The 18,408-nt window shown below is 39.1% G+C and overlaps 1 protein-coding gene across 4 annotated transcripts in view; it reads right to left on the bottom strand.

Moving 5' to 3' along the window:
- The window catches only part of usp32 (ubiquitin specific peptidase 32), a 68,007-nt gene that overhangs the window by 32,878 nt on the left and 16,721 nt on the right, over positions 1-18,408 (bottom strand). For all 4 annotated transcript variants that reach the window (XM_062419157.1, XM_062419160.1, XM_062419158.1 and 1 more), the window contains exons 2-5: positions 15,599-15,726; positions 7,161-7,266; positions 5,533-5,651; positions 2,252-2,411 (exon numbers count right to left, since the gene is read on the bottom strand). In XM_062419157.1, the coding sequence (XP_062275141.1) occupies positions 2,252-2,411; positions 5,533-5,651; positions 7,161-7,266; positions 15,599-15,726 (513 nt within the window). The remainder of the gene's footprint in view (positions 1-2,251; positions 2,412-5,532; positions 5,652-7,160; positions 7,267-15,598; positions 15,727-18,408) is intronic.

Here is an 18,408-nt window from a genome sequence, read left to right as displayed (position 1 = left end):
GAGATACACAAAGTTAAGAGGATAAGCTTGGAGAAAGCAGATTAAAGTGAGCAACCAGGTTCTTTAGACAAGACACGTTCTGTCAAAGCCTCTGTTCTTAATAGGCTAAATAAATCCTGGTTAAATTTACTTTGCCCTGTAACTTTAAACAACTATCACTGTATAGTTTTCAATTTTACATGTAATGATTCTTACAATATGTTTTATCCTTCAGATAAAATGTGGCTAACCTGGGGATTCATTTGCAAGCCAGATGTCTGATCATCTGACTATTTATAGCAGGGGTGTCAAACATAAGACCTGTCTTTCTCCACCATGACCAGAATATAATTCTGTGAATGAACAATGAATTCATATTGTGGTCATATTTAAACCATTTATATATTGAATATTGTGCAAAATGTTGTCAATCAGCAGCTTCTGTGCAAAATAATGGTAAAAAAACTGAGACATAATATTGTTGAAATTGCAATAATTTTCCTTAATACATCTCAGGCTGTTTATGGTTTTAATCAAATTGGGCTGTATGTGGCCCTTGAGCTAAAATGACTTTGATACCCTTGCTTTATAGAAATAATGGATAAAACTAAATGTATGATGTTGTTAGTAAAATTAATGATCTTTTTAAGACAATATGATGCCACTGGAAATTATTAAAAAGTGCTTATTTTTAGTCAAAAAGTATCATTATGAAAAACAGCAGTAATGTAGCATTTTCTCATTATCTCTAATCGTTTCCCCACTAGAAGAATTATATGGTTAACAGCTATTTCTGTTGTTTTGAATCAGACTGTTCTGTACACCGACACCAAATCCAGTATTTCCACTACCCAAGAATGTTAACAGATACAAGCAAAGTTTTTTGTGTGTAATCTAAACACTGGGTCATCTCATGTCTTTATTGTTAGGATTAGGCAAGAATGACACAACCTACTAAGTTATATCAGCTGCTTAAAGTCAACCTTGGCAGCTGAAACGGTTAGTACCTGTAATAAATAGTATCACAGGTATCAAGCATTTACTGGTGCATTAAATAGTGCAGTGTGCATGATGCAGGGCTGAGCAGGATGGATAGGAAGCGGATATAGAATGCAGCAACAGTAAGAGGAAGAGAAAAAATTGAGTGAAAGGAGGAGAGTGAATGAATCAGGGTGATAAGTTAAGCCTGTCAGTCATTTCCCAGGACGCTCACTACCACTGATGGGGGTGGGGGGGTATAAAAAAAATGCAATGACTAACATCCGAGCTTTAACGACTGTTGTTGTTAGCCATTTGTGGCATTTCCTGAGACATCTGCACTCTACAAGAGATGCAGACTGTGTGGAGGAAGGGAGGGAGGGAGGGATGGAGATGCAGCGGGGGAGCCATCGTCTTCACATCACAGAAAAGTGGCAGTGTAAAGAACACACATGAACTACAGGGTGTGTACGAATCCCTGAAAGCCAAATGTATGACTTCTTAAATGCTGGTGCCTGATTAAGGACCAAAATGTTATAGGGAGGGAAATAAGCCCTGACTAGATGCTCCATCATTAGAAGACTGGTTACAAATGATTTATGAAATCTGCACAATGGAAAGACTAACATTTTCTATATAAATGCAAAGGGAACAATTTAGGGAATGTGGTCAAAATGAGTTATCATCTCACAGAGACCTGACCTGCTTTAATAGAAATTGCCATCTCCAATGGACTGCAGAGACTGTGTTGGATGATGACATAAGGAGTGGATTCTCATGGATTAATGAGTGTGTGTGTGACATTATTTTAAATATTCATAGTTAGCTATTTAAAGTAAAATGAAAGGGAAAGCAATAGAAGGACACTTTATTTAGATCAGGCTTAATGCAAATATTTGAGTTATTTCTACATTATTATGTATTTACGTAAGTGATGAATGATTTACGTACTGAAATGTCTTGTAAACCTGGATTGTGAATGACCTCCCTAATAAATGTTATTAGAAAAGGTTAAAAAAAACCACAAAGTAACCCCTCCTCCTTTTTTTTTTTTTTACACATAATATTATATATTATATAGGACCTATATTTTATAGGTCATATTACTCAAAGTCATTAAGTCATTTTCTCCTCCAAGCTTACATGTTGCCTTAATAATTTCAGTATACTGTATCATTTCTACAGCATTAATTCTATCAGTACAACAGCAGTCATGTCATACTCACCACTCGCTTTGGACGTGCTGTGCAAAACATTTAAAAATACATTTATTTATCCTGTTAAAGGAACTTACAGTGTGTCACGCCAGCCAGGGTCTGGTAGAAGGTGGGTGTGTCGCTGTCATCCGTGAGCGTGACACACACTCCTCCGGACAGGAGCCATCTGGACAAAGTGAAAGCCTCCTTGTTCTGCAGGAGCCAGTTCCTGAAGCGCTCATAGTTCACCTTGTCAACCTGCCGCAAAACACGCCGACAAAGACAGCAGTTAGTTTGTTGGTCAGCATAAAAGTTCACGTATATCCGTCATCATGAGTCTGAACCTGTTTGTAACTCTGTGTGTCCTTGTTTACGTTTTCATTTGGCTAGAACAGGCTTTTAAAAAAATGGATTATAGGACTACTGCTGAGAAATCTCATCAATGAATGGATTAGTTGATTGACAGGAAATGGATTTTTGTTTAACAAGCAAAAATGACAAAAAAAAAAATCTGGTTCCAGCTTCTTGTAAATGTGAGGGTTTGCTGTTTTTAGCATTGGCTGTTGTCATAGATGGGATCATTTTGGACACCTATAAGGAGGAACTATATAATTGAAATAACCCAGTATAACAAATCTAAGTATACAGCCTTTTAGAGCCTACAGAGAATACTGATGTATACAGAGAATACTGATGTATTCTCTGTAGCAGTCTTATTTACTTCCACCTCTGGTTATATGCATTTCAAAGTCGACTGTTCGTCAAAATGACAAGTGTTGGGGCAGAAACTTAAGAATTTAAGTTAGGACGAAGTGTTCACTACACTGTGCTACATCTCAAGGTGAAAGCTGGATACAGCTGATAGAAAGACTGTCAATCAAATGCCATTCCACAGAGGGCTGGGTGATCTAATCATCTCAATATGGGATTGCAATAAAATGTGGATGTTGGATGATGACTTTGGACATTTTGTTACTCTATGGATAGATCGAACAGCCTTTTACACCGCAGAAAAAAGTCTGCAGGTTTTGGTTAGCGTGTAAAAGTACATGTTTACCTCCTACTGCCGCACACAAGGCTACGCTAATGCTATCATTAGCAGGGTTACAGCTACCTGGAGTGCCTGTCACGTCTAAAGTAAGATTAGCTGAAAAAAAACTGCTCTCACTCACTGACACGTTTCTCTAGTGGACACATGACACTGCGACTACGGAACAGTTATCACATGTCATTTCAGCTAATGATAAATGATAATATATACTACATATATAATAATGACAATAAGTAATCACAGTTTTTAGTTTTATTTACATCATTTTAATGTAAAGTTACAGGGCGAGCTAATCTGTATTGCTTGTTACAGCAGATAAAGCCTGTTTGAGAAGTTAAATGCTAAACTGTTATCAGGATCAATATGGAAAAAATTGTGATCATATTTTCCGCTGTATCGTTCAGCCCTAATTCCTCATTTGAAAATGTCAAAGCTGTGACTCACAGCGGATCAATAATCACAAAAATACACCACTGACACTAAACTGAGAATGGATTAACACGCAGAGGGCTTGAATAGAAAATCATTAAATGTTAACCTTCTCTGGTGATTGTGAATCTTTCTGCTGTGTTGGACACTGCTGTGTGTTTAAATCCCTGATCCAGAGACAGCCAGTGATTAACAGCTGACAGACTACATCTACTGCCTCTAGCAACATGTGAGCAAACAGCACTCACAAGGTACTGTGTGTATCTCTTTGATTCACTGCTGAGGCTAAAGATGATAAATTATGATTAATAAAGCTCATGGTGGGTGATGTTAAACACTCCATGACTCCAAAGGATCATGAAAAACCAGTTTAGCTGTTTCCCCCGCTTATTAGTAGTCTTTTTTTTTTCATAGGCAACTGCCCAAACACATCACATGGCATCACACATTTATAAGGGAATTATGTTTCAGCAGTCTAAAACATTGGTTGTATATTACTGCCTTCTTTCAAGAGAGGAACAATCCATTACAGCTTGGTATTAATAATCTAATACTGGGGTAATATCTGGAAAACAGCTAATACTGGTAATTACAACAGGAAACAAAAGCACACATTGGCCCGCTAAATGTTTCATTACTTCAGCACTGATTGTACATCATTTCCTGGATCCATGGGAAAAACAAAGGCCCACAAAAAAATGCCATAGTGCAATGGGATTAAAAACAGGAGAATACAAAATAAATGGGTTGTGTGGTGGCTCTCACTTCAAATGCAGTTGTTGGATGCGATCAGAATTATTTCCTGCAGACCCTCATCTTCCACGATGCTAACTGGCCTGCAAGCTGTGGTCCTAATTTAGCTATAGCGATAGATCGGTCAGCTGATATATCGGTATCAGCGTATATGTTGTCCAATATGTATATTCAACATGTGCTTTTTTTTTTGTTCTGTTTTATTATTTTTAATTATTACATTTCCAGCTAAGTTTACTGTTCCAGTGCACTGATGTCATTGTATAACTGTAAAATATCACAGCCTTCATTACATATCTTTGTCACAAGTGTTTAATGTTTATGTACTGGGCGGCTGTGGCTCAGGAGGTAGAGCGGTCGTCCACCAATTGGAAGATTGGCGGTTCGATTCCCGGCTCCTCCAGTCCACATGTCGATGTGTCCTTGGGCAAGACACTTAACCCCAAATTGCTCCCGTTGCTGTGCCAACGGTGTATGAATGTGTATGAATGATTAGCTTCTGATGTGCAGGTTGGCACCCTGCGTGGTAGCTCCTGCCATCAGTGTATGAATGTGTGTGAATGGGGTGAATGAAATGTATTGTAAAGCGCTTTGAGTGGTCGAAAAGACTAGAAAGGCGCTATATAAGTACAGGCCATTTGCCATTTATGTATTTATATGTATATTTAAGATTATATCCAGAAATAGAGCATGCATTAGCGATAATTGGTGTTAACAGGTTATTATCACATTAACTTTAACAGCTCTACCAAATACGAGAATTAACCGACCACCGTTAATTCGTGTTATCTAATAGTGTGGGAGAACGCCGGGGTGGATTTTTATTTGTGTGTTTTCCGCTCTTGTTTGCAGTGGGCTGAGACTGGAAAAGCTGAATAGAGCTTTTGTATTATAATCACCAGCACAATAACTGGCTTTATTGCCAAACTTTGTATCATCTCTGTGGAGTTGGCTCCGTGTGGGCGACTAGTAACAATAGCTGTTTTATGAGCATGTGACAAACCTCGCTAATGATGTGGAAACAAACCCTGATGATGTGGCTGATATTGTTATTACCCAGTGAAGAAATGAGTAAATAGAGCCATCTGACTGGTGTGCTGGTAAATGTTCAGATGTGTTGACAGACAGGTTGTGGTGTTTTCTGACCTCACTGAAGCACTTCCTGAGGGAGGCCGGGACTTCTCCATCCAGGACCTGCAGGACCGCTTCTATATCTTCCCTGGCTGCATATCCGCCCAGATCGCTGGCAAACAGGCTGAAGAGGTCTGTGAGGGGACACACACACACACACACACACACACACACACACACACACACACACACACACACACACACACACACACACACACACACACACACACACACACACACACACACACACACACACACACACACACACACACACACACACACACACACACACACACAGTGTCAGAAGTGAGTACAGCTTTATCACAGGAAGGCAGGCCGCTAGCAGTGAGGACGAGCGACAATGTCAATACAGTCCAGATAGATTAGACTGCCTACAACACATCAACTACAACTGAGAGGAAGAAAGTGGAAAAGACAAAGTGAGAGTAAGAGAGAAACGAGAAAGCTAAAAGAGCACAAGAAAGAAAAACACTTAAATATATCATCATGGTCGTTAAGCCCTGAAATAACAACTAAGGATGGAACATTTGGTCACTATCTATCTACTGTCATGTTATTTTAAACTCTAGTGAAGTGTTGACACTTTATAAAAATTGCCTTCTGACTTACTGACTTTCAAATCCCCAAAAAAAGCAACTTGAATCATTTGAACTTGAATATACAGATAAGGAAGTGTTATATAACAGCTGAGCAGCCTAAAGCTCACATTTGGAAGCTTTTTATGTATCAGTGACCTCTAATAGACAGAACATTGAAGAGTGAGAGCTGTTGTTGAATGAAACACCAGCACTGGACAATTAGTATGTTCCTAAAAAGACCCTCAAGAAAACCAGCAATAACCAAAGCTCTAAACCTACAGTGGGTTGGACACACAAGGCAAGTTCAATCACAGAGTAAAACATAATGATTTAACAAGAATTAACACAGTGGTTAAAAAACCTAAGGGTCATGAAAGCTAAAAAGGTTGAGAATGAGTGACCAGTAGGGTGTGTGTGATATCGTCTACGATGGTATCTTAATTGTTATTTTAACGATGTGTGTGCTGACGTTATCGAGCATGTCCCTCACTTTGAAAAAATGAAACGCAACTGATCAAACATGATGTAATGCACATTCAGCATGCATGGCTGAACTAAGTTAAAATGAGTGAACCTGTCTCTCTGCTGCTGCGCTGCACACAGTGAGGCTACTAACTATGTATTCATTATATTAAAATGCTACATCTGGATAGGTTATTGGGATTTGAAATGTTGGTCATAGAGCCCAGCCCCAGTGAGCAATTAGAAAAGGAGCATGAAATTACCTTGACAACAGTCGCTACGTGTAAACTTCAAGCATTTCAATTGACATAAGGACAAACAGAGCTGTACTTGTATAAAGATCAGTTGGGATTTTTGAATAGGATGTCTGTGGTTTCCAATCTGTGCCACAGCTGTATCAGTATAAACCAAATGCTTTCATCTGTTTCTGTATACAAACCAGTTCTTGTATGATTTTTGCAGTTTCAGGGCTGCATATGTTTTTGTGCAGACTCCAAGATTCTTACTGGGTGGAGTTTATTGTACAAAAGCAGTTAACAGTCTTAGTGTGAATTTTCTTTTAACTCCTCAGACACTACTTACACTTGGCCTTCTCCTCATCGCGTCCTCGGGTCAGAAGCACCAGACCCACGATCAGATTGTTAAAGTGCAGCCCTTTGGATGAGCCTCCGAATGATGTGTAGATCACCTATAAACACACAGAGCACACATAGCACAGTGTAAATACATGATCAACAAGTTAGCACTATTCCATTTATTTACTGTAGAATTAAAAACAGGGAAATGTTACTTCAGTGATGACTGCTGTTACTACATCAATGTAATTGTATCTCCCTGACAATAAAACTGCTTGTATTCAATATCATTAACAGCTATCATATCGACTACAATGCAATAAAACACACACAAAACAACCTTTACGCAGAAGTTTAAATCACCCAAAGTGCATTATGAAGTAATGTGCTGACTTTGTCCCATTTCCCAAACATAATTTACACCATGACAGTGGAGCAGTGGGCACACACCAGCACATGAGTTATAACACAGAGCAGCACATTACAAGATTATGTGTTCGAAAATGATGTTTTGGTTTGGCCTTTTATGCGTTTATTTGTCCTCCCTGGCCACACACACACACACACACACACACACACACACACACACACACACACACACACACACACACACACACACACACACACACACACACACACACACACACACACACACACACACACACACACACACACACACACACACACACACACACACACACAAGGCGTTTCTCATTTGCAACCTAGTTGAGACACTGAGGATGGAAATTTTCTTTTAAGAGGAGAGAGAGAGCTAGAAAAAGAGCCCGAAAGAGAGTGGGATACCAAAAATAACAGCAAATGAAACATACTGTCATTTTTCAGCTGAAAAGCAAAAGAGGGAACAAATAAAAAGGGGATATTTGAATGTTCTAGCACAGTTAGCAAGGTGCTGATAAGACCTGACAACATGTGTACTCTGACTCATCTGGAGGCGGTTCTGTTTGTGAAGGAGTGTGTAAGATAAAGTCAGTATCCTTTAAAGAAAATGATGATGATGCCAGACTTTTGAACAGTGTCCCTCTGTCAAATGTTTGTCAAAAGCGATTTAATTAGAAGCACCCCCGTATCTGAGTGGTTACAGCGTATGCCATATACCAGCAACGGCTCTGGTTGGAATCCAGCAAGGGACCTTTGTTGCATGTCATACACATTTCTCTCTCTCTCCTTATTTCCTGCTGGCCTCTCTGACACCAACTTTCCAATAAAGGCAAAAAAGTCCCCCCGCCCAAAAAAACCCCAAGTTATTTAATTATTCCTTGATGACACATTTAGGGAGAAGGTGGTAATAATTCAGTTCTTTAAGGTAAAAATATAGATTAAATTTATTAATATTATTCATTATCAGTACAAAGATATTTAAATCAACATTTTAAAAAATCCAACTCTTTTTATTGAGTTAGCAGTCAGTGCTAGAGGACGCTGTTGCACTTGCAGCTGTTTCTTTTGTACTGTATGTACAATGAAGCGTGGAGGGATGACTCAGTTAATCAAGAGTGTGTTGATGTCAGTAGGTCACATTCAGCAGAAGCAGGGGAGCTTCACTTGTGGTTTGAAAAAAAAAAAAAAATGTGTCATACTTTGCTAACTAAATCTGCCTCCTCCAAACTTCCCCCAATGCTGAATCCTTGTTATTATAATCTGTATTGACTTATTAAAACAGCTACTACTCTTCCTCATTTATACATGCTAATATGGTAATATATAGGAAGCAAAGTATCAGCAATACACATGTTCTAACTCCCTCAGTGATTTGGTAATGAATGAAAATACCTGTGTCATACTTTGCTAACTAAATCTGCCTCCTCCAAACTCCCCCCAATGCTGCATCCTTGTTATTATAATCAATATTGACTTATTAAAACAGCAATATTTCCCTTTTCTGACTCCCTCAGTGATTTGGTTATAAATGAAAATACCTGACATTTTTTAAAGGATAAATTCAGCAAGATTTGCATTCATTTTTCTATCTTCAGAGATAAATGACTCATATTAAAGCTGCAGTTTCTTGATGATTCATTCAAAAATGTGTCACCTGCACAACACTGTCATCATTTAATTCATGCCAACGTGTCATTTCTGTTTTTTCATTTAAAAACTGGAATATACAGTAACAAAAAGGTGAGAGTATGCAAAATAGACAGTTAAAAAAGAAGCAGAGATTAAGGGGAAATTCCACCAATCTTGCAGGTTAAGGTCAGTTTGCTCATCATGGAAAGTACTGCTCAGTCTGTGAAAACATTTGTAAAATCTTCTCAGGTGTGACAAAATACCCCTGATGACATCACTGAGATGATGTTATTATTTATACATTTATAACAAGGCCAGCATTACAAACTGGAATTATTGCATGTGAAAGATGTGGACATTTATGAGGCAGTATGGGTCTATTGAAAATATGCTACTGGTTGCATTATGGGAAATGTAGTAATCCAGTGCTTTTTGGAGCTTGGTCCATAGTAGAGACTAAAAGTGTGGACTTCTCTGCATTGCCACTTCAGTTGTGAGTTAGGTTGGGTTATGTATGCTTAAAAAATAACTTATTTAATGATGATTAATTGATTATCAAAGTAGTTGCAGCCTAATTTTCTGCTGATTGACAAATGCAGACAAAGCTAAATTGCAATAGTGCCCATTTAACTTAACGTTCTAGTCCAGTAAAACATGGATACCTCCGCATGCCTCTTAGGTTCCACACTCATGCAGTGTAAGACATTTATATGAGAAATGAAATGTTATACACAAATAGATCACCTCTCATGTAGTTGTCTAAAGCCTTACAGCATGTTTATTCTCCTGGTGAGACGGCAGAACGACATCTTTCATATGTCACAGTCACAAACTAACTGCAAACTGTTGTATCTGGATCAGGCTTCTGTCTCAGGGAGGTAGCAACAGTGTTCCTCCATCATACTCTAATATTTAACTTGCATTATGCATTATTAATGTTTCTTAAAATTGATCATGGTATCCAGCAGAGATTCTGGGTAAACCCCTCAGGCAGTAAATGAAACCATGTATTGTTTCCACTCCCACGCCCTCCGCTTTGAGGACATTTACGGTCACAGCTAACAGACTGTAACTAAATTATGTAGCTATTTCAATAAGCTATTTTTATCTATTATATTTCCTTGTTCAGAATCTACACATGCTGCCCTCACACTGAAAAAAGGTCAAGATAACTAAAAACATGCTGGATCCTTCTGCTTTTCTATAAGCATTAAATCACACATCTCTTTTTCTGTTATGAAGTGTTTGGATGATGGTTGTGGAGACGGTGTCTAATCCGTCACTCCAAAATCTCCCATATGTGCTCAGTTAGGTTGAGATGTGGTGATTGTGAAGGTCATAGCATCATTGTCATCATTTCCATTCAGTTAGCTCTTGAGTCCTGTGTGGAAGCAGTCTTTTTTGGAGGACCCTCTTGTTGGGGGGGGGGGGGGGGGGGGGTAAATCTGAGGTTTGCGCTATGACATGAAGCTGGAGGGGATGTCTCAATGGCACCTACATAAAGTGGCTATTAGACCTAATTGTAACACAATCCAGTCCAATTAGGAGAGGCTGAGGCTCTCAAACGCACAGACTGGCCTCGAAGTTCTATCCATGAGCATTAGCTTGTAAGGATTTTAAAAATGGTTTGATGTAGCAGAAGCAGAGATATCTTCTTTTTTTTTTTATTCCACACGTTCCTCTACCTTGTCTAAACCTGGTGCCTACATTACCCACAATAAAACTGGGCTGCCATCAGTTCAGTCAAAGATTTGGCTGTTTTATGCCAGAGGTGTCCAAACTATTCCATAAAGGTTCATGTGGCTGCAGGTTTTCATTATAACCAAGCAGGAGCACACCAGGCTCGACTCATTTAATCAGCTGATCTCAGTCTTCAGACAGCTGATCGGTTGGATCGTGTGCTCTTGATTGGTTGGAACAAAAACCTGTAGGATCACAGCCCTTAATGGAATAGTTTGGACATGCCTGTTTTATGCTAAGATCAGTCCCAACTGGAGCCCTATACAGTAGTACTCCCCAACACATGGAAACATGATTTGATATGTAAAATCAGCAGAGTTCCTGTTTGTGGACGCTGTTCCTGTTAGCAAACATATTTCCTCTTCACTATATTACCTCATGTTGTGAGGTTGTGTGGTGATTTCAGGCAGAATCCACTTCTAGATGCCTTAACTCAACTTAAAAACCTACCCATAAAAATGTATCTTTGTATATTAAGACACTGCTAATTAGTCTTCGGCTAATTACTATGCTCTCGCACTGTATGAAGAGGCCACTTAATGACTTGCCGGTGCACACAGGAGCCACACAATCCCTCCCACACGCAGCAACATTCTTCCCTCTGAATGGGACGATGTGTCACTGAGATCTATACAGTCTGTAATATAATGTGATGTGTCTAAACAGAGAAATTATGTATGTGGCAAGTGTGGGTGATGAAAACAGCTGACGTAAATCAGCATGCTTTTCAGGTGATGAGATATTCTTCATCATGTTATTTAAGTTTATTTATTCATGCGTATATTTTCCATTATGGAAACTATATGACCAAAACACGTTTAACTGAACACAGAAATTGACTAACACTTCATCCTTCGAAGGCTGTGTTGCCCTTTGAGGTCTATAAAGAAAAATGTAAATCCCAGCTGTTTAGGATCATTTGAAACACCTCTAATGGTATCACAGCCAAAATCTGAGCTGTCTCCTGTTTGAAACTCATTCTATTTTTATCCAACACATGAAAGCATTCAGCATCCTCCCTGCACGGCCACTGATGAGCACCGCACCATCATCTGCATACAATCGCCTACCCGAATAATCAAAAGAAGAATGCTGTTAATTCAAATCTAACATATCTTGCATTGAAAGTGCTTGCTGAGATTACAGCAGGCTGAAAAAGAGCACGTCTGTTTGTCGACTGGATGATTAGGCTCAGCCTTTCTTTGAACTGTCAGAATGTGTGTGGCGGCCGCGCTTCTGTTTGAAGAGACCGGCAGTAACCTTACATCTGGACCAGCTGTCACCAGAGTAACGGCTGCCATGGTGACAAAAGGACAGGAGAAAAAGGGAGGGGATGCTGAGAGAAAGCAGAGGGAGAAGACACATGCTGTAGTGTTTAATGACGACTTGTAAGCACTGTGTTTAGAAGGAGTCTGGCAGCAGATCGGGGGCGGACAGGATGACTAACACTGTGCTCTATCTGTGCATGAGGAGCATAGATATGAGTTATCAATGTGTCCTCTGCTACTGAAATACACACTGAAATATAACACCAACTTACAGCACAGAAACTATATGACACAGCAAAGTTTTTATGAGTCATCTAGTTAGTACATTGATCATTACGAGATAAGACTTGTCAGAATCTGTCAGATTCAGCTGAGCAGGTGACAGTGATTGATCAACTACACTGTATGTTGTAGAGATGCCTCTAAGCATCCATCATCATTTTGGATATAGGGTGAGGGTTCAATAGCATTTTAGCAAATTCAAATCAAGTTGAACCACTTATCAAATCAGATTCCTATAGAATGTATTATTAAAGCTTCTGAGCTTTATCTTACAACCCCTGCAAGTAACTAAAGGCTGAAATAACTGCAACTCAAAAGTGTCTAATTGGTTTCGGTTGGCTGTGAAGGAAAAGACGTTACAGTTTTTTAAAAATGGTACCACAATTAATACTCACAGCCTGAAAATGAGACGAGCAGCGTTAATATATGAAGGAAACGCTTAAAAACACTAAAGGTCCTGATAGGGTGTTTTTACAGCTGTCAAAACGGGTCAAACTCTACCCGAGCAGTAAGTAAGGGTTGAATTGATGTCTCCACTGATGGTCGTATAGTGGTGTTACAGAGCGATGTGTCACAAACAGTCTCTGGTTGAATGCAGACACCAGCTGCAGAGAGAACATTACCTACAAAACATATAAACCACAAGCCAAATCTGATATCTGTCATTTTAACCAGAGACAGTTGGCTTATAATAAGAAGCTGCCACCTACATATTTTCCACTGCTCTTAACTGATAATACATTTTTAAAAAACAGTGAGGAAAAGATAAAATGTTTGATAGGAGATTAATTGGCATTGGAGATAAAGGAATCTGCTATCCGTCCCCATCCCTACCGCCATCGTTGTTCACAGATGCTGAGAGCAGAGAAACGTCTGGCTGCTGAGTCTCTCCTGAGTTTTGCTGCTGTGCTGGTCGTAAATTTGTTGTTAGTTTTTTTCGAGACAAATACAAACTGACTCATAAAAAAGAGCATCACTCTCAACCCGACATAAAAATGGTTCCAAACATTTCTAAAATTTACTTTGATGAACAGAGTAAATGCTATCAAAATAAGAAGAATAAAATCATATAAATCGCCTCATATTCTACCTTGCACATGTTTTAAATTGAAAATCATAAATATATATTTTGTGGGTTTTTTCACATTTAAAGACTGTGTAAAGTGAATTCAGACATTTTCTTCTAAACACATTAAATAGGTCATAAAGTTATTTCTAAAAAAAGTGTAAAAAGCATTTCAACCATTTAGATTTGAATTGTGGAGCTAGGCTTCACAAACTGTGTTTCAAGATTTCTGTGTCTGGATTGAATAGGCGGGTCTGAAAATCTCCGCCGGGTTACGTAACCCAGCGATTACATAACCGGTAACCAATAGCACGGTTACACACCGGAGCTTAAACCCGCCCCTGCTGCTGTAGAGGTATAAATACATTCAGCGCACACTACTACTACTACAGTCTACAGGTAGCCAGTTAGCTGAGTTAGCCGCCGAGCTAGCCGCTGAGTTAGCCGCCGAGCTAGCCGCCGAGCTAGCCACCGAGCGAGCCGCTGAGTTAGCCACCGAGTTAGCAGCAGAAAGCTCTCAGGCCTAGTGTCCATGTTTCTGGTAGAGGTGGTGACTTTGATTGACAGGTGACACTTGGTAGGGGGCGGGGTTTCAGCGAACTCGGCAGGCACTCCCACAGCGTTTGGCAGCTGATAAAAAGGCTGGTTTTTACACAACTGTGAAGCCTAATTTCATATATTTGGCGATTTTTTTAATCATTCAAATTTTGCAGGGTGGTTAACAACACACTTTTCTGTGGTATGTCAAACTCAGAACACACATTTATTTTTACTTTACACAGACTTTAAGGGTAAAATTCTCATTACCGCACGCAATGTGTCCATCACTAAATTTGGACTCTTTGAAATAGAAATATTAGTAATTAAAAAAGATTAAAAAAGGAAAAAACATCAGTGCATTTTATAGTCCATGAGGAACTAGAAGGGACAATATTGACTGTGACACACATGGCTGCCAGTTAAGCAGTTCTTCTTTTATCTCTCCAGATTAAAGATAAAGGTTTGTCTGTCATAGTACCTACACAACTTTTTAGTTCCCATAACTGATATGTCGTTTTGAACTTAAAAAATGTTGCAGTTTGTAATTTTAAATTATTATTATGGTCTAAATATAAACAGTGAGTAAAAGTTTAGCTAGCACTCATGGTGCCTTCATGGTCACTCATCCTCAGTAACAGCTTTATCACTCACCACTACAACTGAAAGCCTGTTCTGGTGAAGAGACTCACCGTTTCAATAATGAGAAACGGACTTGTAGGCTTCAAGTACTGTATAAGTGATAAAGGTGAAACTAGGGTTCCTGGCACCTCCCAAATAGGTTAGTATGGTATTTGAACCAATATTACCATGTTGACTGCAATTGTGGCAAAATGGTCTTAAGATGACAATAATATCGTTTATCGCGATTATTTCTGTGACAATATATCGTCCAACAAAAGTAGTGATCATGACAGACCTAGTCACTGGATCTGAAGGTGACAGAAGAAAACAAACATTAAACTTCACTCCATACTTATTGTCGACCGCTTTACAAAGACTGTGAGCTGTTGCTATGAGAGCGATTGGCTACACTTACAGTCTAATGTCCTGCTCCATCCTGCTGATTCAACAGGAAATATGCAACATCAAGGGATAATGTATGTGTACTCTAGTGGTATGCAGAGCTGGTCTGCAGATAAGTAATGGCTCTGGATGGATTATGGAGAAGTATTCTTAATTATTTCCAGGTTATTAAGGATCTAGCTACCTGTGCTGGATGTCTACTGTCTACTGTGGATGTATGGTGTCTAATAACAGGAGGAGGACACAGGGGGGCTTAAAAAAAAAAAAAAAAAAGTCTGTCCAGTTATCACCCTGACACAAGCTGTAATGCTATCCAGGCTGATATTGATCCCAAGCCCCACAACACACTCAACCACAAACGTCTTCTCCAATTTGTCTTAAGTTATAAGGTTTCTAGTGCTGCTGGTACTTGAACTTTATCAGATATAGCCTCTTTCCCCAAAGGTTCCACCATCACTTCATAATAACTGTTTAATGTGTGACCTCTCTGTGACTTACCTCGGCAACTTTAGGGGGAACTCCATCTCCCAGCACTTCCCTGTAGAAGCACTGCTGGGTCATGTAACAGGAGACGCCGCTGGTTCTCTTGAAGGCATCCTTCAGCCGCTTCAGTTCCACATCGGTGACTAGAAGAGGCACAGAGAGACAGAGGGGATGACATGAGAGGTTGTTCAACAGCTTCAGCTTCTGTTTGGCTGTCAGGGATACATTTTTAACAGTAAACTCGCCCCCTGCTAGTGTCATACGCAAACATAGAGGAAACACTGCATATCCTCCTAACTAACTATATTTAAACAGTCTATAATGTGACGGAAACATGGAACACTATTTTTGGAAAGATACACCAACGCTGAGTTTTTAAATTTCACTTTTTGATGATTTAAGCACCACAATCTGGAGACTCACCACCTCCACTATACTGTGGAGATGAGCAATGTCAGCGGCAGATACTCTATGTTAAATCACCGGCAGATAAACGCTAAATTAACCACACCATTACACACACATTTAGGGTAAAGTAAGAAATGTTGGAAATATTGAACTGTGGCTAGTTTTTTTTTAACAGCTGTTCTTCCAGATGTAAACAAGCATCTGCCTCGGAGCTACAGCACATTAGAGGTGAACCACGAAACCCAAGACCCTGTGCTGTGCTGAGCAATTTCAGGATCATCAACACCTGAACACTACAGTGATGACAAGCCAACAGCTGACTAATGAGAGGAGCAGATCTGCTTTACAGCTGGCATGACTACACAACATGTCATCAGGGGTTCAATCTGCAAACTACAACAGTGTATTAATGCCAGTATATACCAGTAGATTTACTATTAAAAATACTTATACAGGGTGTGTCTTTTATGTGCATCATTGTATATTTTTTAATGTTTATTGTCTGTTATTGTTTTTATGTGTATTACCCACAGGGGACACCCAATTTGGTTGTACTGCTGTGCAATGACAATAAGGCATTGAATTGAAGTGAATAATATTTCAGTATTCTAATTACTTTCATCACATACTATACTATCATCACAATTTAATTCATCACAAATAAAATACAATTTAAATAATTAGGTTAAATAAATCAATAACAATAAAGCTATTCTTCATTTATTATTACCATTTCATTTTTGAAATATTCAGTTTTCCTTTAATTAAAAAAATTACTTAATTCTTGCTTTATGAAAAATGTATGACTGAATTCTCAAAATCACAATTCAATATTCTCAATTTAATTTTTTTAAATTTTTTTTACATTAATACTAATACTCTGTTATAGCAAACATAAAATATGCAATATTGAATGATAATCCGGGGTCATCATACAAACAGTCAGCTCATAACAGCTGGCCAATCAACCATCAACAACAAGCCGCTGACTATTCATATTAAATAGTTCTACAACTAAACCTGAAGAGTACGGTTTAGACCTGCTCTATGTGTAAAGTGCCTTGAGATGACTTTGTTGTGATTTGGCGCTGTACAAATAAAGATTGATTGATTGATTGATTGATGTAAGACTCTGCAGACTAACAGTGAGGAAAGGCACAGACATAAAGGTATGAATATGACTACATGTTAGTATTCATCTGGTAGATAATCAGATGATGAATGAGCTACTGATGGTGAAACATTAACACCAGCTGATGTCAATCAGCTGATGTGAGCTCAGCTTCAGTCCACATTACTGTGACTTTGTTTCTACCAGTCTGCCGCCTGACAAAAGACACAGTATATAACAAGTTAATTTCAGCCAGTCAGCGTGTTTGATGTGTTTGTGTGTAAAAGGTAAGCTCTGAAGTCATTTTAATAACATAAGCATTTTAAATGTATGTTGTTAATAAGTGTTTTTCTACACTACTAGTAATGTAAAAAAAAGTGTGAGTAATCAAACTTTGCGGTTCCCCTCAACTCTCCCAGCTTTCAGCCTCTTTTACGTCATTGTTTTGGTTGTGTGGTTCATAAATTGTGCTCTCATCAACCCTGTTTCCAGCAGCAGCAGCAGGCTGATGTTTTCATGTTTGATAAAGTAACACTACCTGCCCATAACTATAACTTCCTATAAAACAGTGCTTAAGGTTTCACATAGAGATGAAACTGCTCTGATTCTGGGTAAATCAAAGCATCTAAAAATGTTGAACTTCTCCTTTAATTCCTCAAAACTGTAAATTGTAATTCTGTGGAACCTCTGTTCACAATGTGAAACTGTGTTGTGGGAATGGGAATAAATCCAGTGTTTCTGCACTTCTCTATTCCTGACAACAGCAGGAGAACGAGCTGACCTTCACCTGCGGAAATATAACTGCAACACACACACTAACACACACACAGACACACAGACAGACACACAGACACACAGAGACACACAGAGACACACACAGAGACACACACAGAGACACAGACACAGTCTAGCCCATGGTCTCCCTGTGTGATGACTTGTGTTAGTTCAGAGCTGTAAATGTTAACAACATCAGGAACACAGCATTTCATATAACACATGCCCTATTGTCCTCTGCTGCACTCTGGTCAAAGCTTCCACAGAAAAAGCTATGTCAGTGTGTGTGTGTGTGTGTGTGTGTGTGTGTGTGTGTCTGTGTCTATGTGCGTGTGTGATACTAGGACAGGGGAGTTCCAATAGCAACAATTACCTTGCTTGCTCGGCTGCTGCAGTGAAACACATACAGCTCTATTGTCACTACATCCACATCACACAGTGACGGAGCTTTCCAGAAGCAGCTGTACACTGAAAGCACTGTACTGCAGGTTACTGCACCATCACCACACTGGACCAGTAGGGATGTGCAGAC

Source organism: Scomber scombrus, chromosome 5, assembly GCF_963691925.1.
Source record: "Scomber scombrus chromosome 5, fScoSco1.1, whole genome shotgun sequence".
NCBI lineage: Eukaryota > Metazoa > Chordata > Actinopteri > Scombriformes > Scombridae > Scomber > Scomber scombrus.
The sequence above is the reverse complement of the archived record's forward strand: the minus strand, read 5'-3'. Positions and strand labels throughout refer to the sequence as shown.